General features: G+C 41.1%; 1 protein-coding gene across 2 annotated transcripts in view; it reads right to left on the bottom strand.

The window, feature by feature from the left end:
* The window catches only part of DIAPH2 (diaphanous related formin 2), an 840,428-nt gene that overhangs the window by 689,718 nt on the left and 125,388 nt on the right, over positions 1-25,322 (bottom strand). For both annotated transcript variants that reach the window (XM_059732728.1, XM_059732729.1), the window contains exons 7-9: positions 24,309-24,448; positions 2,519-2,593; positions 2,365-2,434 (exon numbers count right to left, since the gene is read on the bottom strand). In XM_059732728.1, coding sequence (XP_059588711.1) covers positions 2,365-2,434; positions 2,519-2,593; positions 24,309-24,448 — 285 coding nt within the window. The remainder of the gene's footprint in view (positions 1-2,364; positions 2,435-2,518; positions 2,594-24,308; positions 24,449-25,322) is intronic.

Below are 25,322 nucleotides of genomic sequence, written 5' to 3' on the forward strand. Positions count from 1 at the left end.
TACAGAATAGTGCATTAAGTAACAGCAATAAAACTAAGTAATGGTAAAAGATTGCTACGCTTAGCATATAACTGAAAAGTAAGCATCATTAGTGGAACATTTTGCAGTTTGTTATGAGCAATTAAAAGTCTTAAATTATCCAAATGTCCAACTTCTATAAAATAGACCAGACAAGTTATTTAAAAACACTTCATGAACAGTAAAACAACCCTTTAAAAGAAACTGATTAATTTCCACTTCAAGTCAATTGTATTGAAAAAGATTATTCAGATGTATTCCCTTCAATTAATACCTTTAGGCTTTAAAAAGTGGTTAATACAAGTTTAATTATGTACATATGCCCCTCATTATAGGAAAATTGATGTACTGTAGTTAATTGAAAACAAGAACTGCAATGTGCTCGTTTCCTCCAGTTACACAAAGCTAAAACTATACAGATAAACACCTTAACTTGAACTGCTTGACCAATTGTAAAAGTTCAAAATAGAGAAAAGAAAAACAAAGATTAACCTGTGAAGTACAGCCACTTTTCTCTGAAAGCAACAGGGGCTGGTAACTCTTGACATGCATTTATTTATTTATTTATTACACAATTTTTTTTTAAATTTCTTAGCTTTGGAAACCCAAGCATGAATGTGATGAAAGGACTGCCACTTTCTAGACAGTATGCATTTTTCTGTTGTTTTGTAATTTTCCTTCCATTGCTATAGTTGGAAAAAAAATTCTCTACAGCAGCAGTCACAAACCCTTTGCTGCCACAGACACCCTTTGGGTGCAGACAGAAGTGACAATTTTCACCCGATCTGGCCACAGAAAGTGGTCTATAGCTGTAACCAAACACAAGTGAATGGCTGCAGACAGCTTCAAAAGTAGCCAATTGGGTGAAAATCGGAACCCTCATCACATAAGGCGTCAGATGAAGATGTTTCAAAACAGAGCATTTTCTGTAACTTTCGTCTCCCTGCCTGCCCAGCCTGTCTCTGTTTTCAGAATGGGAGTGGGAAAAGGGATCAGAAGAAGTTTGGTCTGGTGACTTTTCAGCCCCTGCTGGAGGGTGGGTGTATTGGAGCCCCCCTTCCTCCATCCCTTCTTCCCCCCCCTCCTCTTTACCCACTCCACCCTGCAGCACCAGCTGGGGAACTCCTAGAACAAGCTCTCACTGCTCCCTTCCTCCCCTCCCATTCTGAAAACTCTGTAGCCTTGCAGGGAAGAGGGGATATTGTTACAGGAAACCGACTACAGGCCAGCAGCTAGATTCCCCTCCCCTCAGAACCAACAGTGGATTTCTGTTTGGTCCAGGGGATTGTTGCAACTCAGAATGCTTTCCTGCAAAGCATCATCATTTACAGCAGGGAGCTGCACTTCTGTCTGAACCCTCTGAGACCCAGCGCCTGTCATGGGCTGCAAGTCTCCATCCCTGGAGCACCCACCTGCCTGTGCATACCCCCACCTCCTCTGGAACAAGGTTAAGAGCAGGCACAGCAAAGGAAGAGATAGGTGGCACAATGCAGCTCCATGCCATCAAACCTCCTTAGCAGATCAAACTTTCCCAGGCCATATCAAACCTCTTTGTAGCCCTGATCTGGCCCACAGGCTATCAGTTGCCAACCCTGCGCACTGGAAGTAGCCCAATTTTTCACCCCAGTACTTTTGGCATGCTGATTATCTTTTTTAATATTCAAATTGAGTAAACTAAGAAACATTCTACAACCAAAAGATGAACTAATTCTGTGAACTGCATTTTAATAGCCACTTCAACACCTATATAAAAATGCCAAATGCTTTCCATAACCAACTGTAACAAATTACCTTAATACTCAACATATTCTGTCCACTACTCTATACTCTAAACAAGCAAGTATATTGGCAGCTTTAACTTTTTATGAATTTCCTCCATGGTTCTTTTTAGAAGCTAGAAAGAAAAGTCTCATAGCATCTTATGACAATTAAAGGGCACATGCTAGGAAGCATAGGATGAAATAAGGCTTCTTTCAGTTCTATGGAACCTATTTTTAAAAAGTGACTTACTTTTGGCCCACAACATACCATGCTACTTAGCAATTTATATTTCTACTTTCACTTACCACCAGAATTCATAAAAAAAATAAACGCCCTTTTAAACTTTACTGAGGACAGATGAACTAGATGCTGAAGACAAGAAAGTCTACATTATATCTATATTCAGTTATCGATCAATGAACTAACCAAGGACTTAAGTATCTCTCATTCTGCACGTCTCACTTGACAGAGGACAGTAAATGAAAGAAATACGAGGAAATATTGCTATGCAGTATCATATTTTTCATTATTGCAATAAACAATATGCCATTATCTCATAAAATGAAAAATATATATATTCCTTACTTTGTTGTTCATAAATGCTTTGAGGCACTGGATAAGTTTATTCTGATTCTTCTTGTCGATAGTTTCTTGCCTTGAAATAAAAATGAGACATTACTTGAAGACTTAAGAGCAGCTTCCTCAACTACTTCATTACCTAAATAAATTAGGATCTTACTGTTTCTTGTCCAAGAGTCTTTCCAGTACATCCAACAGAAGTCCAAGACCTTCATGTCCAAAATTGTTAACCCAGCTGAAAAAAAGAATACACATATCTTAACTATAATCTTTCATCTCATTTTGTCATATGTGCACCAATTCAGAATAGTCATCCATCCCTTAACAGTAATATATTTTATGATGATAGATATTCATGTTCAATCAACTAATAACTCATTATAGTCACAACAGAATCTCCTGCTTTTAAAACCCACAAAAAAGTTTCTTCCTATCATACTGTAGAAACCAAGAAATGTTCATTTGGAAACCAAAGAATGTTCACTCGGGTCCTGGCTCTGGCGTGAGATACATGGGTGAAAGCCCACTGTGCCCCCATGACCCCCAACGAGCACCAGCCTGCCCACAGGTAAGCAGGGGCCCGTGGTGGGAGGGACATAGCCAGCAATGAGGCAGCTGAGTGGAGCTGAGGAGGGTCACATCCCCCCTCCCCCCCCAACCGGCTCCTACTTGGCCCAGCCCCCCATAGAGATGCGCGACCAGGCTTCCAGCACAAGACAGGTTGTGGGGGGCACTTACCTGTCCCCTCCTTCAGTGTGGGGGAAGGACCTCCTTAGCCGCCCGAGAGCAGCGCGGCACCAGCCAGCCCATCTGCACATGCGTGCACTTTAAAAAGGTCCCAGCAATAGCAGAAGCTACGCTTGGGTCCCAGCTCCAGCACAAGACACGTGGATGAAAGCCCACTAAGCCCCCGTGAGCACAAGGACCCCCGACGAGCCCCGGCCTGCCTGCAGGTAAGCAGGGGCCCATAGTGAGAGGGGCGTAGCCAGCAGGAAGGCAGCTGAGTGGTGCCGAGGAGGGTCACGCCACCCCTGGCTCCAACTTTGCCCAGCCCCCCAGGGAGCCATGCGACCAGAGCCTTGCAAAAGGGACGCACAAACAGGTGCACTTCTGGGTCCAGGGCATGAGTTAGCACAGGAGTTAATGCAGGAGGGTGAGCAGGAGAGCCCGCAGCCCTGCCAGCAAGCCCCCTAGGCTGGCAGTCCCATCAGTAGCCAGCCTACCAGCGGCACAATGTGGATGGACACACACCACACCCAGAGGGTCCCCTTGGACTCTGCGGCCTCCCCCTCTGGCACCTCAGAGGCCTCCACCCAGATAAAACCCATGGTTCCAGGCTCCACGCAGATGGAGCCTCTGGCTCTTGGCTGCTGGGGCTGTCTGCCATGTTTCCAGGCTCATGGGACCAGGAGCATGGCCACCTCCCCTTGCGAGGTTTGCTCCACCCTGGAGTCTCTGGGGTGCCACATAGAGGAGCTCCAGGCTGCAGTCCAGAGACTCCCCCTCTTGTGGGGGGATTCTTCCCTTCTATTCAGGACTGCTGAGGTCACATCTGGAATATTGTATTGTTTTGGGCCCCCCACTACAGAAAGCATGTAGACAAAATGGAGAGAGTCCAGCACAGGGAAATGAAAATGGTTAGGGGGCTGGGGCACATAAAACTTACAAGAAAGGGTGAGGGAACTGGGCTTACTTAAAGGAGGAGAAAAGACTGAGGGGGGATTTAATAATAGCAGTCTTCAACTACCTGCAGGATGCTTCCACAGAGGATAGAGCTAGACTGTTTCAGTAGTGGCAGATGACAGAACAAAGAGAAATGCTCTCAAGTTGCAACAAGGGAAGTTGAGGTTTGATATCAGGAAAAACTCATACTAGGAGGGTATTAAAAGCACTGGAACAGGCTATCCAGAGAGGTTGTGGAATCTCCAGCAGTGGAGATCCAGGTGGACAAAGCTTTAGTTGGGATGATATAGTTGGGGGTATTCCTGCTTTAAGAAGGGGCTGGACTAGATGACCTTCTGAAGTCCCTTCCAGCTCTACTTTTCTATGATTCGAACCCAAACTACAGTTGAAGCAGATACAAGTAACTCTATACTAACCTATCATTAAAACAGCTTAAAGCCTACTACGGTCTACACAATGCTTTCCCTCTAAAGCATCCACTTATACCACTGTCAGAGACAGGATACTGGGCTAGATGGACTACTGGTCTGACCCAGTATGGCACTACTTATGTTCTTATGATCTGTGCACCAACACTGCTAAATGAAGACAAACCTTCTCTGGTCTCAGTTTGGCAACCTGGAAACAAAGGGACTTCAGCTTAAAGAAAATTAATGGGAGAAACCGTAGTCAGACCCTGTATGCAGCGATGGACCTAAGCTTTATTGCGTTAAAAAAATGTCATGTATTGTTGCATCCAAACCAAATAATTACAAATGTGAGAACCACACACAAAACAAATGCCATATTCAGAGCCATTTTATTGCCAAATTAACTAGCATCTGAGCCTGAACAAACAGATTCTTGGGGAAGTTTAAGTAGAATGGCAAAGGACACACTCAGGACAAGGCAGCCCTCTACCAAATTTCATGCGTCTATTTTTAACTTCATCACCAGCTCCCACCCATAGCCATACAAATTAACCTAGAGGAAAAAAAAGTCCTCTTCTTTAGAAAATTGCATGCATACCAGTTTTGTTAGCTTGTTCCAAAATCTCTTGGTCCCACTTGTACAAGAGTAAGTGGTTAAAAAGCCTCAGACATGCTGTGTCCTAAATGCTCAATTCCTTCCTCACATCATTTGCTAAACAGTAAATTCTGTTATACTGATAAACTTGAATCCTTGAAGAAAAGAGGCATGGCTGAGCAATTGAGGTTTCAGGGAAACACTACAAGTCTTCCTTATAGAGTGCTTTTTTAATACTTAAAAAGCAGAACTTATGAACACTGATATTGTCAACACGATATGCTACTAATGAGATCAAAGGCTAACAAATTAAAGGAGCAGATTTATTCAAATCATACTAACATTTTGTTTTAAAATAATCCATACTCAACATTCTAAAGATTCCATATATGCACTGCTGTCACTAGATGGCCCTACAGAGCTGCTTAGATTGAACATGGACAGCAAACCAAGTGGCACTGCAGAGCACACTTGTAAGGTATGTACTGAATGTAGCTACATGCTCAAAAAAGGTGTTTCTAAATGCTCTTTAAGATGAAGCAAAGGCCAGATTTTGATGCAGCAACAGGAAACTAACAGATTTAAGTGTAGTTCAACACAGTGGGAAAAGAAGGGAGGGACTATAACTTGATCAAGTCCTTCCTATAGACTGAAAGAAAAACAAAAATGCAGACAGGTTTCAATAATCAAGGTAGCTAAAAATGAAGCAGCAGCCAACATATTTATCAGCAAGAACAAAAAGGAAAAAGAGGAGTTAATTTCAGACACCAAAAAGACAAGAAAGCGACAAGCCATAACAACAGATATGCAAGGAAACCAGGAGAAAAAAAATCAGAAGGAACAGGGAAAACAGGAGAATAAAGGAGTTAAGTCAAGACAGCAAAGTGAAGATGCAAGAAAGGATTAGAAATTATCCTGACATTTCTCTAAAGGCACTAGTTAAAAAGAATGAAAAGAGGTTGAGATGACAATAAGGAATAAAAACCTGAGGACTACTAACATGGGAAAAGTAAAGAGTAAGAAATTACGTGAAACAAACTGAAAAGTCAGAGCCAGGGAATCCAAAAAAGAAAGTGGGAATGTAACATTTAATTACAATTACTTGCTTGTATTTTGATGACGAAATTAACTTGCCCAAGAAAATTCTGGAAACAGGTAAAGCAAAAGACACATTTTAATATTAAAAAGTTGAAGAAAGAAAAACTGCCAAGCAGAGGAAGAGCAAACTCCAGGACACGGAAATGCACTGTAATAGATGGGAAGTTAAATGGGATTCAAGAACAACATTTGCACTTAAGGTTACAAACCAAAATGTAGTTTAGGGACTTAAATGGATCAAGGAATATAATAGAAGAAAACATGGTTGAATCTGGGGTCAGAAGTACATGCTGATAGATTCGCAGCATATTTCACAAATATAGCTTGCAAACAAGTTGAATCAGTGAGGGAAATTCACCCTTGCTATTGTATTATAATTGCGAATTAAGTAAAAGTCTGGCAGAAAAGAAACGGTGAAAATGTTTTTTAAGACATGGTATTCTAAAACCTTGTAAATGCTAGGCTTGGCCTGGCTTCTCCAATACTAACAATAACCAGGCAATTGCTGCAGCTTTAAGATTGCATTACATAGCAGCTCTCTCCACAAGAGTATGTGATGCATTCTATAGCAATAGAAAGTTTGTTAACAGCAGCAGCTATAGAATAAAGAATTTTTATTTTAGTCCACCATATCAAGAAACATTTTCATTCTCCTCTACACACAGATTTAAATTTTACTTCCAGTGACAAAACTCTTTTTTTTCCACCTCTTACACTAAAATCAGTCCCAGCAGTCAGGATGGGTGACAACACACTCTATGAAAACAGTGGTTCTCAACCAGGGTCCAACAGCACCCTGGGGTGCCTTGATATCCTTTCAAGGGTGCCCTAAGGTGCCACACACGGTTAGGTTAACAAACATAGTTCACAGGATAAACCCAGAGATTTCAAATAGAAATCCATAGCTACAGTCTTTCTGACTTTTTTGCAACAAAAATACTTCTTCATATTTTTTCTGTAGTAAAAAATAAGTGAAAATAAAGAGCTGGCATTTTTTGAGGGGTGCCAAGTCTACCCAAGGTGGACAACCACTAAAGGTGGACAACCACTGCTAAGTCTAAAAGGTCTAAAAGGTAGACAACCACTGCTATAACCCTTATCACAACAGGTAGTTAGGATTTTTTCAGCAGGAGCTCTCCAATTTGCTCTTGTGAATCCGCCAAAGGTTTTCAACAATCAAAACAGTACCTGGCTGAGAATCACTCACCCACACACCTACTACGTACCCTCAGCTCAGCCTCCCTTTGTATACGCATTTTTTTTTCAGTCACTAGCACATAGCAGCTCTCGAGTTTTTAAACAAATAGTGAATCCGCACATCACAGCCTAGATATTTGCAAGCTAGCTCTCAACAAGCCAGTTTCAGCACCACTGTAGCCATGTTGGTACAATGTTTGAAGTAACTGAATTAATGTTATTTTGAAGGGGATAGTAGACTGGGAAGATAGCTTGAGAGTGTGCATCCCTACTACTGCTGCTAAAAAGGTATGCCACTCAAGTGGAACATTTTCTGAAAACTGAGACCCTCGAATTATTTTGTTTTGTGCTTGAAACAGACCCTATTCATTGCAGTGTTGCCAAATGCTCTTTTATGCCTTTAAATTTAATTTTAAAAAACCAAACTCCTCTCCATTTTTTTACTTCTACAAATGCAAAATCACCAGAAATGGAATGTTAGTACATTAATAAAAACAATAACCAATACTGAGATGCGAAAGATTAGTGGATTCAAAAATAAAACAAATCCACAGTCCCTAAATTCAAAGATGATCTCTACCATGTCTCATTGATGGGTCTTGAGGTGACTTCAGTCCAGTCCTTGAGCCAGAGAACCATCCACAGAAGTTGCAGCTTTTTGCATATAGGGAAAGAGCCATAGATTAGAATTCCTCTTCATTTCCTTCCTCCACTCTCTCTTCTCTGCTTCAAGCACAAGACACTACCTTGAAACGGGCTGTAGCTTGGTTGAGGTTGCAACACCACTGGAGTCAGTCGACAGCCAGCTCCTCCCATCTCCTGATGTCAGCACCCATTTTCTTGAGGTACGCTTCCAGTGCATCTTTCTAGTGTTTCCTCTGGCCACCACAAGATCTTAGGCTGTTACTAAGCTTGGAGTAGAGCACTTGTTTTGGGAGTTGAGAGTCAGGCTGGACCAGACACAACATTCAGTCCAGCAAAGTAGGTGCTTGAGGATCACCGAGTCAATACTGACAACAATGGCTTCAACAAGGATGCTGTTGTTTGTGCAGCTATCTTCCCATTGGATGTGGAGGATTTTCTAGAGGTATCATTGGTGATACCATTCCAAGTTCTTGAAATGACGATGGTAGGTCACCCACGTTTCACAACCATAGAGGAGACTGGGGATGATGACTGCTTTGTAGACTTGTATCTTGGGGGTTTTCTGGAGATTGCAATGTATAAAAGACATGCCAAAGCAATTTCCCAAAGGAAGCACTTGCACACCAGACCTTGGTGCTGGATATCCTCAATGTTCACTATTTGTAAAGTTGCTACTGTGGTAGGGGAAGTGTTCAACTACCTCCACGGTTTTTCCTTCAAAGTTAATTTGTGGAGGAGGATCACATTCATGGCCCAGCACAAGCTCATGGAGCACTTCAGTCTTCTTGAAGTTGAGAGAGGATAAAAGCATGTTAGGCTTCCCCAAAAAGATCTAGCGCAGTCTGGGGGTTTTCCACAGCATGCGCAAGGATGGTCCAGTCACTGATGTATTGAAGATCAAGGATGGCTGTTTTAAGTACTTTGGACTTTGATCGAAAGCATCCCAGATTAAAGAGCCTTTCATCTATTCAAAATTCAGTGTCAATTCCAGAAGGGAGATGCTCCTTAATGAGAACCAAGATGACAGTCAAAAAAAAAATGAAGAGAGTTAGGATGATAACACATCCTTGCTTGATCCCTGTTTGGGTGAAAAATGTATCCATCTCTGACCTGCTGCATAGGACAGTCACAGTCATGTGGTAGCGAAGAAGCCTCAGGACCTTGATGTACTTTTCAGCCTCAGGACCTTGATGTACATCCAAATGTGGCCAGTACTTTCCACAAGGCTTCCTAATTGACAGTCAAAGGCCTTAGTGAGGCCAATGAAAGCCATATGTAGGTCCTGATGTTGTTCCCTACACTTTTCTTCAGCCTGGCAGGCAATAAAGATCACTTAAATAGCCCCACAGGATGGTCTGACACCACAGTGAAATTATGGCAGGACTTCCTCAGCAAGAGGTAGAAGACTGTTTAGGGGGATGTAGGCAAGGCTGTTCTCTGATGTGGAATGGAGGACAATACTTTGGTAATTGCTATACACAAACTTATCTCCTTTCTTGAAAAAAAGTCATGAACTTGGCATTCTTCAGGTCCCAGAGTTCTCTTAATTGTTCCAAATCCGTAGAATGACTTTGTGGAGTCTCAGTACCAGTTCCTTGCTGCCAGCATTGTACATTTCAGCAGGTATGCCTTCCAATCCAGTAGCCTTGTTCTTGGTTTCCTAGACGGCATGCCAGACTTCTAGGATAGGAGGGTTGGCAAGGGATCCCCTTTCCAGGTGTTGGAAGATGTACTCAGTGGTATTACAGTTCAGAAGTGCCTCACACTGCTCTTTCCATCTAGCTTGGACAGATTAATAGTCTTTGTGAAACATAGAATTCCTGAGATCGCAGGAAAGTAGGACCACAGGAAGTTGGGCTGAAGATAGCTTTTGTTACCTGGAACAAGTTAGGCATGCCACGTTTCTCAGCATAGAAGTGGATCTCTGTGACTAACTTGGTACCACTGATTTTTAATTTCCGGAATTGTTTGAGCTTTGACTTTGGAGACTGATATGTCTCCTTCTGCTGAGATGAGGTGTCCTCTTTCCAAGCAGAATGAGTCCTTCTCTTCTAGTCGAGGAAGACTTGTATCTCAGTGTTGCTTTTATCAACCCAGTCTTGGTGTCAAAGGGTGGTATTCAGCATGGGCTATATGAATGGCGATTTTAAACCCCTTCCAGAGTTTCTCCATATTGCCTTCTTTTGTGGATACGGCAGCAAGCTTTCCATGGAGACACCACTGGAGATCCTTACAGACCTTCAGGTCTTGAAGAGATTTGATGTTGAAAGGCCTTCACATTGCTTTTGGCTGGCTACTTGTTTGTTTCTTTGTTTTGTTTTGTTGGGTTGGGGGGGTTGCTTTTTTTGTTTTGTTTTGTTTTTTGGTGTTTCAGAACAGGCTGAATGTTCATAATAGATCTCTCCAGCAGTTGTTGGTTCTTCGCATGGCTTGCATGATATAGACATCCATTCAATCATGGGCTCTACCAATAACATAGTCAAGGATGTGCCAATTTAGAGTGAGGATGTCTCCAGGTGGTCTTGTATTTGTCTCTCTGTCTGAAGATGGTGCTCATGATGACAAGACCATGCTCTGCACATTTGTCCAGGAAAAGCATGCCACTAAAGTTGGCTTTCCCTACTCCTTCCTTCCTAATGGTGCCACACTGGAGAGTTCCAGGTCCCCTCCAACACTGACACTGAAAATCACCAAGGAGAATGATCTTGTCCTCCATGCAAGTATTAGTTAGAATTCAGTCAAGGCTGGAGTATAATTGTTGACATCATATAGTAAATCAACATCATGACAGGGATGTACTGGTTTTTGCTGATCTTAAGATGAAGGGTTTAAAGACATTTGTGAATGCCCACAGGAAGCTCTGTAAGTTGCAGATTCGTGGCTGAAGACTGCCAGATTCACTAGTCCTCTCTGTCACTACTGGTCCATCCCTGCAGGACTTTTGGAGGTTTGTACAGGAAAGCGTGTTGTTTTCCATGGTAGAAGCCTGCGCATGACTGTTTAACATGAGGAAGCTGGTGCATGGAAACAGCAACCATGCAAACTTGACAAGATAGAGAATTCTGAGCCCAGTGGCAAGAGAGAACCCTAGACAACAGGAGACCTCCATCTTACTACAGCCTTCTTCCATCTATACAGCTGTTGAAATCTTGACATCTTCTGCCTGATGTGCCATTGAGGACATGCGTTTGGACCGTGGATTGTCTGGAACCTCCCTTCAGGACTGTTCACCATGGGTAACCCTGCCAGAAGTGTAAGTCTCCAGGCAACATAACTCTGAGAATCACTGGGGGACACAACCCTCCCCACCACTACAATGTTTCAATCCACAGAGAAGTCCAAGATACACCATCATCTACTTAAGCAAAAGACTTTGAGTTGATATTTATATCAGATGACCCTGTGTTTGATCAAGTTAAAAAAATATCCTAATCCACTTTCAATATGTTTTTCACCATGTTGGCCTGATTCCTGTCACTGTAGTCAGTGGAAAAATCCCATTACAATTTAAGTAGATCTTGACAAATGGTGAACCCTTTTGTAAATCCCAACCTAAGTGTTCAAGTGCCCAAACTTAACTAAGCATTCTAAATCACCTCAGTCAGAATTCTAATACAGGAAGAGAGGAAAAGTCTACCTGCAGACAGACATTAAATTCATATATAAAAATAAAAACATATGTAGTTTGTAAATAAATATGCATGCAACAGCAATTTTTCTTTTAAGTTCAGATTAGAACCTACGTAAAAAGGTATAATAGACACTGTGCAGAGGTTTTGAGGACAACGCAGTACAGAAAACATTAACAGTAGCCACTTCTACACAAGATGCTGACTGCACAATCATTTAGTACATGTATAAACAAGTACTAAATGACTGCACAGTAACCAGTTATTACACAGTAGCAGCAAATGGCTTTTTCACAGCCCAAGACTACTTCAAAGTAAAGTATCACACTTTCTGCCAAGTGACCCGACTACACAGTAGTCGCAGGCTACTGTGCAGTCAGTGTCTCGTGTAGATACAGCCAGTGTTACTGTCACCAAACTAGGGAAGCTCACTAATACTCATATGCTTTTCTCCTGCAGAAACTCCTAAGTCTCAGGTCAGCACCGGTCATCATTATAAACACATTTATTAACACATTTAAGAATACCATATGACATTTACACATAATTTGTTCCCATACTTGTCTGCAGTACATGCTTTGCATTATTTTTTAAAATCTACTCGTCTACCAGAGTAGATTCATAATAGACTCAGGGTCACTGAAGGTCTACTATTGAACTCTTTCATTCTAGCCTGGGCATAGTAAATTCTGTATCTAACAGCCTACTTAATTCTTAAGTCAAAAATGCCTGCAGCAAAATAAAATTTACACTTCACGACATTCTTCAGACTGTTTCATGGTATTCAGGTGATATTTTTTATAATTTGGGGTGAAGAGTAGGTTAATTATGCTTATTTGTTAATGCAGTGTAAATTGTTCTTTTTAACCAAGAGTATGCCAAGCAAAACCGTGCCATTTTTAGTTTTGCACCCAACATACACGTAAGTCCATTATGATTGTTGAGAAACTGCACTAGGCTAAACCAGGCAGACTTACAATAGTCCTTCAAACTTATTCTAGTCATATGCCTACTGTATGTATACAGTCATAGAAACTCACCACCAGGCGTATTTGCTATAAGTTTCATTCAAGAGGAAAGAACTACTGAAACACTTGGCAGCTCAGTCCTTGAATGTGATTCTACAACTGAAATACACTACCTGTTTTGAAGATTAGAACTCTAAGTTGCAATTCTATACAAAACACAGTTATTTACCTATTGTATATCAGTAATCAATATTGTTTTTCCTAAGAGGTTTGCTTTGAAAAGCAACTACCTTTGCCTGCGTAATTTCAAAATTAAGATCTTACCCTAATTTAACTGAAAGTCATTTACTGTTTATTGATCCTTTCCTAAAATTTCATTTTCAACAACAAAAGTGTAAAAGTGGTTTCTGATAAGTTACTGAACTCCTAGATTCCAATCCTACTAATTGATAAAATAACTACTACTCTGCCTTCACATACATCTTAAAAAACTCTAATGTGCAGTACTAAAACACAGTCCTTCAGACAATGACCATTACTTTCAAGTCACAAGTACTGCAGGTACATTAAAGCTATAAGTTGTTATTTCTACAGTAAAATACATATAACTGTAATACTCAACTTTCACTAAGAACCAAGCTATTTATTAAAGAAAATGTTCACTGAGTAGATTTTAAAATGAAAGAATACAGCATCGGGAAAGGCTTCCCTTCTGTATTTCAAGTGTGTATAAACCAGGAGCTTGGGGAATAAGCAGGAGGAATTCGTCCTGCTTAACACAAATAATTACGATGTCATAGGGATAACAGACACCAGGTGGGACTCCACCCATGACTGGACCATGGGTATAGACGGCTATACCCTGTATAGGAGAAATCGAGTAGATAAAAGAGGCAGGGGTGTAGCTCTCTCTGTTAAGGAAAGTTACACATCCCTGCAAGCTGATGTTAGTGGCCAGGGTGGACAACTAGAGACCATCTGGGTTAAAATCCGTGGGGAACACAGCACAGGGGACACAATGGTGGGAGTCTACTACAGACCTCCAACCCAAAATCAAGAGCTTGACCAGGAGTTCGCCTGGAAACTGGCCGAGGCCGCATTGCTCCAGGACCACGGTTATCATGGGTGACTTCAACTACCCAGACATCTCATGGGAGGATTTCTCAGCAAAATCCTAGCCGTCACAAAGCTTCTTATTGTGTGTAGATGACCTCTACCTGACTCAAGAAGTCTACAGGCCAACGAGAGGTAAAGCGCTGCTTGACCTGGTACTAGCTACTGGGGATGACCTAATTGGCGACCTAGTGATCGATGGGAAGCTGGGTGACAGCGACCACGACTGATCACCTTCACCATCCACCGTAAAGCTGGCAAGTCAGTCAGCAACACTGAAGTCCTTGACTTCAAGAAAGCTGACTTTGACAAGCTCAGGAGGCTAGTAAGTGAGGCCCTAAGGGACCACGACCCCAGGGGGAGGGGAGTTCAGGAAGAGTGGTTGCTCCTCAAGGGAGCGATCTTGAATGCACAAGCTAATTCTATTCCATCTCAGAAGTTAGGCAGCAAGAGGGCACAGCAGCCCCCCTGCTCTCCAGGGATCTAGCAGACCCCGTGAGGCTAAAAAGAAAGGCCTACAAAGGATGGGATTCACCTCCAAGGAGGAATATACTGAGCTGGTTCGGACCTGCAGGGGGCAAACCAGGAAAGCCAAGGCTGCAACTGAACTCCAACTAGCCTCGAGCATCAAGCTCAATAAAAAGTCCTTTTTCAGATATGTAGGGAGCCAGAGGAAAAGCAAGGGCAACATTGGACCCCTGCTAAGCCAGATGCGACAACTGACAACTAACGGCCAGGAAAAAGTCAACCTATTAAATGGGTACTTTGTGTCAGTCTTTCATCAGTCCAATGGGACGCCCATGCCCACTATGGGACAGGGAGGTCCGGGCAAGGGAGATTCCCTGCCCTCCATCAATGCTGACCTCGTGAAGAAACACCTTGAGAGGCTGGATACCTTAAAGTCAGCTGGCCCTGACAATCTACACCCCAGGGTACTCAAGGAGCTGGAGAGCATCATAGCCCAGCCTCTGGCACAGATCTTTGAGAACTCCTGGCACTCTGGTGTAGTGCCCAAAGACTGGAAGAAGGCCAACGTGGTGCCTATCTTCAGGAAAGGGAGGAAAGTGGATCTGGCAATCTATAGGCCAATCAGCCTGACCTCTATCCCAGGGAAGGTCTTTGAAAAGTTTATTAAAGAGGCCATCCTCAATGGAATGGCCGACACCAACATCTTGAGGCATAGCCAGCATGGGTTTGTTGTGGGTAGGTCTTACTTGACCAATCTCATTTCCTTCTATGAGCAGGTGGCCTATCACCTGGACAAGGGAGAATAGAACCCCCTTGGCTCCATGGTCGAACCCAGAGGGTGGTAATTGATGGAACTCAATCATCATGGTGCCCTGTGACCAGTGGGGTCCCCCAAGGCTCTGTCCTTGGACCCATATTATTCAGCATCTTCATTAATGATGTGGACACTGGAGTCAGAAGCGGACTGGCCAAGTTCGCCGATGATACCAAACTGTGGGGTAAAACGTCCATACCTGAAAAGTGATCTAGGCTGACCTAGACAGGCTCAGCAAATGGGTGGACGAGAACCTGATGGTGTTTAACAGTGAAAAATGCAAGGTTCTCCACCTTGGGAGGAAAAACCTGCAGCATCCTTATAGGCTCAGCAGTGCTACACTGGCTAGCACTACGGAAGAAAGAGACTTGGGGGTCATCATTGAGCCTTGATGGAAGTCAATCATCATGGTGCCCTGTGACCAGCGGGGTCCCTCAAGGCTCTGCCCTTGGACCCATATTGTTCAACATCTTCATTAATGATGTAGACGTCATTCTCCCATTGTACTCGGCCTTGGTGAGGCCGCAGTTGGAGTACTGCATCCAGTTTTGGGCCCCACAATTCAAAAAGGATGTGGAGACGCTCGAGTCCAGAGAAGAGCCACGCGCATGATCAGAGGTCAGGAAAACAGACCTCACGACGACAGGCTGAGATCTATGAGGCTCTTTAGCCTGGAAAAGCGCAGGCTCAGGGGTGATCTGATGGCCACCTATAAGTTTATCAGGGGTGACCACCAGTATCTGGGGGAACGTTTGTTCACCAGAGCGCCCCAAGGGATGACAAGGTCAAACGGTTATAAGCTATTGCAAGACCGTTTCAGGCTGGACATAAGGAAGAATACTTTACTGTCTGAGCCCCCAGGGTCTGGAATAGCCTGCCATCGGAGGTGGTTCAAGCACCTCCATTGAACACCTTCCAGAAAAAATTGGATGTTTATCTTGTTGGGATCCTATGACCCCAACTGACTTTCTGCTTTCGGGTGGGGGGCTGGACTCGATGATCTTCCAAGGTCCCTTCCAACCCTAATGTCTATGAAATCTATGAAAGGAGATTTCGTTCTTAATATCTATAGATATTTCAAAGACTCAAATGTCATGACAGTGTCATTCTTAAATACTGACAACTGTGGCTGATTACAACATCAATTCTTGACATTAATATACAAGTATAAGGGCAGAAAAGAAGGCAGAGATTTAATATTTATATGTCTGAGGTCAAAGCGAATTATCTAACAACAAGCTACTGATTTTTATTTTTAGTACATAGTATCAAGGGGAAAAAAAACAGGAGACTCAAGTTCATGAACTGCCCAAATAATTACATATATACAATAAAGAACCTCTGGAATATCGTATACTTCAAAATTTAGAGGGGATCTTATAAAACACAAAAGAAAACACAGAAGCCATGCCAGGCATGTGAGGCATGATTGTGGGGTCATGCATTAGATTTCATCGTCCCTTATTGCTGGCGCAGGGAAAGCCTGATCCTGGGCTCCCCCTGTACTGAAAGAAGCAAGCTCCTCAGTTGAGGGGCTCTCAGTCATGAACCCCATGACTCCCCCATGAACCCTCATGACTGTGGGATCACAGCTACCATGACACCCCAACCCTGGGTGTTTCCCACATACCCCAGGAGCAGCTACACCACCCGACTGCCAGGGCCCTGAGCCCTGACCTGTATGCATAATTCCTAGCCAAATTGTCTAAAGCTACCTGGGTATGACTAAAATATTAAGCTCCTGAACTTAACCACTGTAGTGGGTTTTGAAATGAATCCTAATAGTTTCAATCTATGCTTGTTTATTTGATACTTTGGACATGTTTCTGTCATTACTGCACAACCATACTATTGTTATCAACATAAGACTGAAGAAGTACAACCTCTGTGAGGTCCCCTCTACATGTTACAGGTATATTGCGATTAACTGGGTAATTGTGAAATTGCTTTGAGACCAGCTCTATGTGCAAAGTAGCTATCACACCATAAAAAGCTCAAACTAGCTATGAAGTTAGACCTTGAAAATAGCATACTAGCTTTGCAAGGTTCCCAGCCCCAGAAGGACATGGTGCACCTGTATATGTCATGTTGTAAATTTAAGCCCAATAGCAACCAGCTATGAAGTTAATATACATTTTCAAGGTCTAGCTTCTTAGCTGGTTGGAGCTTTTATGGTACGATAGCTATTTTGCACATACTGTATAGCTGGTCTCAAAACAACTGCACAATTACTCCGTTAATGGTGAGATACCTATAACATGTAGAGGAACCTCACAGAGGTTATCAACGTAAGAAGCAGAACAATAGTATGACAGTGCAATAATGATAGAAAAACATCCAAAGAATCAACTAAGCAAAGACAGACTGGAACTATTAGGATTCACCTCAAAACCCACTACAGTGGATCAGCCCAGGAGCTTAATATTTTAGTTATGCCAGGTAGCTTTAGAAAATTTGACTAGGAATTATGCATATCGGTCAGGATACATTTGTCCAAAATGCTACCTGTTAGCTAGAAGTAATGTACAATGACTAGGTGGATCAAAAGCAGGCCTCTCTCACACCTGCTACATGTCAGGCAGCTCATCTTTCTCTTCTTACAGTCTATACATCCTAGCTGTTCAGTGGCAGGCCAACTTCAAGTCAGTCCTCTTTAACATTCCCATTATTATTTAATATTAAAAAAAATACATGACAATCATTACCTATAGCTTCCTCACTACGCTTACTGGGCTTCTACTTCACTGTTGATACTGATACTGTTGACAGTATTTTTAATGAGGTAAAAATAGGAATTAACTACAACTTTTCATAACAATTATTGTAGATTTTCAATAAAAACATTTCAGCTAAATTCAAAGTACAGCAATTCCATTTTATTGTCAACTAGCATGTACAAATTTAAATGCTACAATGGAACTTCTTATCTGTGTTAAGCATATTCTCCTGGTCAAGGGGGAAAAAAAGAGGATCCAGTTTAGTGGAAAGACTATTGTAAAACATAAAAAAAGTTATATGCTACCAACCAATAATTTGTATTTATTTATTTATTTTTTTAGGTAAAGTAATTCTTCTTCTTTTCATGTCCTGAGATTCTTGGTGACTGGTATTTAGCAGAGTTTGCAGATTTGTTAGAATCTGATACGGCCATGATGTGACCACTTCTGCTATGGCTGTTAAGTTAAATAATGAAGTTCACAAATGTAAAGCATGATTAAATACATGATTTATCACAGTTTAAGCACTATCCAACCTATTAAATGACTTGCTCAAAGTTATATATATCTGAGCTTTTAAACTCGGGCTCATGCTCCCAAAACCAAATTTAAAAGTATAGATATGGTCAGATAAATGACTTTACAAATAAAATTAATGTACAGCAACTGATTCAAGCGTATTAAGAAGCATTTTCCTTTTTTATACAATGTCATTTTCCAGCTCAGTAAAACATTCAACATTCTCTCTTATGAAGATTGTATCCACAACAGGAAAAAGGAAAAATAAACCTACAACTTCCCTGTTACGTATCACCATTTCATTACGACACTAGCCAAGATGCACAGGAACTTCTAGGTTAAACCGTAGCTGTCTGTTAAAACAGAATTACACTTTTTTAAAGCACTGTTCCATCAAGCAGAAAAAATACTATCCAATATTCAAACAAGCTTCAAGTTTAATGTATAATGGATCTTCATTTTGTATTTGTTTCATTTGTAATGTTTTTCTGCATTGTATTCAAAAAATATTATAAAACATTTATAAAATGACCCAGTTCAAAATCCAGTTCTTAGAATTAGACTGTTCGTTTAATCCAAACAAACTACTGTTATTATTTAATGGATACATTAATCGGCTAACTTAAATTAGTTGCTACAGCTCAGATACACCACACTTAAGGCATGCATGTTAAATATATGGTCTGTAGGCTGCTTTCAGCCAGTGGAGCTATTCCATCCAGCCTGCTGGGTTACAAGGAAGCTCCCAAAAACTTGGGGTGGAGCTAGGGGAAGTGGCCTGTCACAGAATTCAGGACCCATGGGTCATGTTGGACATGATCATGGGTGGCAGGGGGATGAACTAGGACCATGTCCACACAGCCCTTGCTTACCCTGTGGTCCCTGGACCTCAGCCGCCACCACTGGACCCTCAGATGCTGCAACTGCACCCCAGACATTGGACCTGGAAGGACATCAAAAGGTCTGATCCAGCCTGAGGCAAGTTTGAGACACCTGGTTAAGGAATGAAAATGCCCTGTAACAAGGGCTGCAAGGGAACTTTCCAAGTCGTATCTTATCCCTAGGTTTCCAACCTAACTGAAGTAAAGTGAGGATGCACAGGTTCAAGCTAACCTTTGGTGGTCTTTTCACTTCATTTCCTAAACAGGAAGAAGTACAAAGCTGCCATGCTGCCATTCATTCCTTTCCAAGGCTTACAGCTTCACTTTGATCACATGCATGCATAAGATGCCCAGTCATCTGTTTGGCGACCAGCCTCCAGGTCAGACTCACTCTGGGTTTCTTTCATATAAATATTAGTAGTCCTCCGCAGCATCTCTACCATGTTTCCCTACTATCATATTTTCTTCATTTGTTACTAATCCCAAACCTTGGTTTCGTTTCACTTTAAGTCTTATCTTGAAAAAATATTTTCAGTAAAAATATTTGCCCTGAAGACCTCATCTTTTCTGTCTTCAGCTTTTTGATGTGCATTTCATTTAATGCACTCACTTTCACTGTAGAGCAATATTGTTAGTGCATTGATTTGATAAACTGTCACTTCAAAATTGAATTACGGACTGATGAAGACATTATATTTAGTATTTATGCAATGTGTGTGGCTGAGACGCATCTCATTTTAACTTCATCGTTGATGGAACAAGCTTCCTACGTACACATAAGACTATACCTGGTCTATACTTACATCAACGCTTTGTTTCCACACTATCTAGAGTCATTTTCCTAAATGTAACCACCTTGTTGTTAGGCCTTTAGGTCCAAATTGACTACAGTAGTTATTCAGATTAATAGAATATCCATAATCAATTCAATTGTATACCAGTCGTATAGTATTATCTACTTTAACTAAGGAGCTAAGCAATACTTTAGCTAGTGTCACAGCCAATAATTCATCAAGACCCTTAAACCCCAGTTTAATAACTGGATGAAAAAGCAATGGTGATTCCATGCCACTTTAGTGCTAACCAATTCTGTGGGCCAATTCTGGCCCCTGAAGTGACCCAATCCAACCTGCAGCTTGGAACAGTGGCAAGCAGCTCAGCCTTATGCATCTGCTTTTCTGCCCTGCACCATGCCACTGATCCCCCTGCAGCCCTCTGCGCTCTCTCCTTCCTTATGGGAGGTGCTGCTTACTCTCTCCCCTTTTCTCCCTCCCTACTTCCCTGTGGCAGGCACTGTTTTCCAGGAAAAGCTCTCTTCTTCCCACAGCTCCCTCTGACATTAAAAGCAGATTCCTTTTCACATTCCCCCTGGTGAATTAGACTCCTGTTCACATTCTTTTTTACATTCTTCCCTGAAGGGAAGTGGTGGACGCTAGTGCAGCTAGGTTATAGGCATCCAGGCCACTACTCTAAGAGGTTGAGCTCACTGGTCCAGCATGTGTAGAATGCATTCTGCTGGAAAGCTAACAGTCTTTGCACTTGCAAGAAGCTCACTCCTTACTTAATTTGCTCTTGAATGACAGAAACAAATACACAAGGAAAGCACAACTTGCACACAGTAAATTCCCTTAAATGCTTTGTTATTAAGAAGGATGCCATATCTATTTCCTTAGCATAAAATGAATTAGATGCAATAAATCTAACCTGTACAATCAAATACAATGTGCTTGTTTCAGTAAAATATAATTATTATACAATAAAAAGAAATTATGAATGAGTCGCCAACAATTAGCATGCAAAAGGTAGGTGTAGGTTTGTTTTTTTTTTAAGTTTCTCTAGCCAGTTAACAGGATTTACAGTATTTGCACTACAAAATACATAAACATGGAAATGACATGGAAGTTAATAAAACTGTTATCACCAGTAATTGAGGAGTCCATCAAACCACCACCACTGCAGGTTAACTTCTGGACTTGTTTTCTCTGTGTGTATACAGTAGAGAAAGTAAATTTTCTCTTCTCTTTTTTTAGTCATCTACATTCCTAATTATGTGAAAAATTATTTGGTTAGAATCAACAAGTGCACCTCCTACAACTCTATAGGGAACAGTTAATAAACAATCCTACCTAAAGTATACAATTATTTCAAAGAAACTGCTATCTGCTGACAAATCAACCAAAAATGTAAAAGCGGGAAAGCATTCATCTCTCAAATTCTAGATTATGTATTACTATCACATCTTTCTACCTTAACTTTGTTTTTAAAAACTATGTACTACCATGATTTTCTGCTTTTTCCAGTTTGTTATGGGCTAGGATGCCAACAAAAGGTGTTTTTGCTTCATATTCCATTCCATTTGCTTTTATGTTGTTTCTGTATCTCAATGTAAGATATTCTAAGCTTTGTTCAGGAAGGACAACATACAAATTTAATAAATATATAACTGTTGTCTTGCAAAAAACCTGCAGGAAGGACATTTTTTATTTCTGACTTTAAAAAAAGAAAAGAACAAGCAGCATCAAAAGTCCTTGTTTATAGTGTTTATACCAAAATAGTTAAAACACTGCAGCCTGATAATGGGGATATTTGGTCAGTATTATCCATCTTTTATTGCAAAGAACTCAAGAGGGATCACAATATGTCAGAATGTTTTAGGAGCTATGGATTCTCATTTCAAACCTCTGTTTCTCTTGTGAATCATTCATTGGTACTTGCACACTTAGTATTCCAGGGCAGACTGCTGGACCTTTAGACAAACGTCTTGACACTCTAAGTGCTGTGGCACCCTGGTTGAGAAATTGCTGCCCTAGCATCTGCACTGGGCAACTAAATATTTTCTGTCCCCACAGCAAAGCAATATATTTTTTATTCTACGGAAAGTGCCATAATGGCAATGTAAGTACATTCCACTTCAATCATATAACTCAGGAGCTATCTTTCACAAGTCACAGTCACTTAGTGAGGCAATAAGAAACAGGATTTGTACTCTTTTAAACAAGTTTTTAACAAAATTTTTCAGCAGGTAGTTGTTCTGTTCCTTTATCCCCCCTGTGCTTGGATCAAAGAGTTGCATCCCAGCAACAGAGCCATTTAAGTAATTAAAAACTCTAACTAGGCACTATAAAATTCAACACAGAAAAATAAGATTATGAAGCTATAATACTGCAGTAGAGCATGACACACTAACATGCCTCTGAGTTTCCTAGTGTGGAGTCTCTCTGGCTAATTTTCATGTATTATATGAAATGATGTCCAAGACCTACTATAAGACAGAAGTTGTTTTAATTATTTTTTATCGCTTTGGTAGCAAAAATTAAGTTAAATCCTACCTCCCAAATTAGTATAACATTTTAAGGCAAGATTAAGATACATAGGAGATAAGCAAGAAACCTGAAGGTACTATGAAGGCATATAATGAAGTTGGACTTAGAAGGCAAGATCCACAGGAAATCAAGGACTAATGTCATTATAAACACTAATTTCTTCAGAGTAAGAGAGATCATGATACACTGCCCAGGAAAAGGAGACTAACTTTACCCCCTTTTTTTTTTTTTTAATTATCTTCAGGGATCTTTAAAAAACAGTGGTCTGCTGTATACTGTCCTCAAAATGCGACTATGCTTTTTGATAAGCGATCCCTCCTAACTTTTACACCTGCTCCTGACTTTAGAGTCTTTTACTGGAAGCTAGTCCCAACCAAAGAATTAAATTCTGGTAAGGTCACTACCTAAGTTTACATCTGCCCATCACTGCTGAATTGAATTTTATCAACACATTGAAAAAAAATCTGTGCGTGTCCAGAGATTTCAACTTTTCTTGTTCACCAGATGTTAACTAGATTTCGTTGCAAAATCTCAGAGTTTTCAAATGTATTCTACATTTGTTCCTGACCATTGGAAAGTTATGTTGTTTTCAAAACTACATAGAATATTACCTGAACACCACAGGGAGAGTTTGAACTAGAAAGATGCAAAACGTAAAATCCAAAGCAATATGCAAAAGTCAAAACAGGAGGACAACTGATAGGTCTGACAGAAAAGTTTTACTATCTTAGTAAAACTAAAGCCTAAGTACTTAAACTTTCTAAGTCTATGATGCTTTCAGGTGTTATTTCTATCCTCGAGAGAAGTAGAAAAAAACAGGAAATCAAAGTTTCTTTAGATGAGATTAATTTTCAGGTTTTTATCCAGGTACTGATTAGGTCATCAATATGAAGACGCAAATAGGAAAGGCATGTATTTATAGATATACAGCATGTCTAATTCAGAGTTCTCCTCCCTCACTTCCCCAGCATTTAGATGCTGAAATGACCATAAAAAGTGAGTTTGATATTACAGAGACAGTTCAAGTTACCATAAGATATCTACCATTGATCGATTTCAACAGATTTAACACAATGTCACAGTCGACTCTTCACCATCAGTGAAGAATCCTCCCTAACTTTTCTAGGAAAAACAACAACAAACGGAAAAAAAAATCATTCTGATCCTATTTTAAGTAGGGAAGCCTTCATTCCTGTAACTCCTACTCCTTAATTCCCAATTCCTGTAACTCCTACTATTCTTGCCAAAAATATTAAGACTCTATTCCTGTTCCCTATAGTCTCCAGCTTCTTTTGGATCCCTCAGATTCTTCTCCTTTCCTGCTGTTCTTATAGCAGCCAATACAGAAGAACTGATGTGTCTTTTTGGTCAACTCATAGCTGGGTAATCTTGCTAAAAACAACTTTGGTATAGAAAGTTAGATTTTTGTATGTTTTCTAATAGCAAGATACATATTTAAAAACATGGATTCCATTTCTGACTCATGCAGAGGGCAAAGAGTTCTCCAGCCAATGAACTAAACTCTTTGAATACTATTGGAATACACATGCGCACACACACCATTATATTGAGTCTAGATAAGAAGTGGCCAATTTGCAGTACAAGTGCCACAAGTGGAACAAGTAGCCTGTGTATGGCATGTGGCAGATCAAAGATGGGTAGAAAGCAAAGCACTAGATCAGGCAAGAGAAGGGGACCATCGTGACATTCCAGGAAGGTGTAGGGTTAGTGTGGCACTCCTGCCAAAAACACTGGCCCCATGGGTGCCAACTGTCCATAAATTTGTGAACTCTCTGTATAAAAGGGCTAAAAAAAGCTTATCTGTGAAGTCTGTAAAAAAAACTGAGCTGATAATTATATGCATTAATAATGTAAAAAGTGGTCACTTACCTGACTGGATTGCTGGTCAGAGACACTCTCAAAGACTCCAAGCAGTTGAGAAGTTTTTCTTCTGTGATACCAGATCGTAATTCATGAACATATTCCTGGGAAGACAGTGTGCATTCATGCTTGCTATTTTTCAGTCCTCCCTGTGAAAATGTGCAAACAAGGAGGTTTGAAATTAGAAGTATGTATTTAAACAGATACCCCCACATACTGACATCTATTCTTCTTATGTAAAAAGAAGACTTTTCTCTGACAACTGCACCCAAACTCCTGCCTTACAGCTGTAAATAAGACTTTACAGAAATGTCATTTCTTGTTTAACTAGCAAGGATAACCAATTTAATGTTCCTGCTTGATAAAGTTACGCAAGTCCTGGATTTCAGAGGCTGTCTCAGCACCCCAGCTGTTGGAGAAAACTGAAGAAAAACTCCTGGATTGGAGCAAACCTGTCTGGCTTCTGACTCAGGCATGTGTGGGCAGGTTCATACCAATCTGGGACTTGTTTCAATTTTCTCCAGGGAGCCCAGCCAATGGTCCAGACTCCACTGGGCTGCAAGCAGAGTCACTGGTGCAGTAGACTCAGAGCAGGGCGAGATGGGGAAAGAAGGTGTAAGGGAGGGCAGGTGCATGTTTGTGTGTGCTGCACCGTCCTCCTGGGAGCCAAAGAGCTGGGGGGGGGGAGTGTGTGCACCCACGTCCCCTGTCCTGCATTTCCCTCAAATTATATGGTCACCCTAACTAGAATCCAAGATGTTTTTTCCACATGTTGACTGCTGTGGGAAAAATTAAGTCTCATTTGCATTTGAGTACCAGTGTTCCAGCTCTCCCCTGGCCCCAATTTGGTCACTGACTCTTTTAGGTGCAACTTTTAAGCTAATCACCACCTTAGTAAAAGAAACTTAGCTGAAATAAAGACATATCAAAATTTTATTTATATCAAATAATGTAACACATACAGTTATGGGAACAATAAAACTAAATAGACCTTTGCAATAGCTACAATTAGATACCAAACAC

This window comes from Alligator mississippiensis, chromosome 8, assembly GCF_030867095.1.
Source record: "Alligator mississippiensis isolate rAllMis1 chromosome 8, rAllMis1, whole genome shotgun sequence".
Classification (NCBI taxonomy): Eukaryota; Metazoa; Chordata; order Crocodylia; family Alligatoridae; genus Alligator; species Alligator mississippiensis.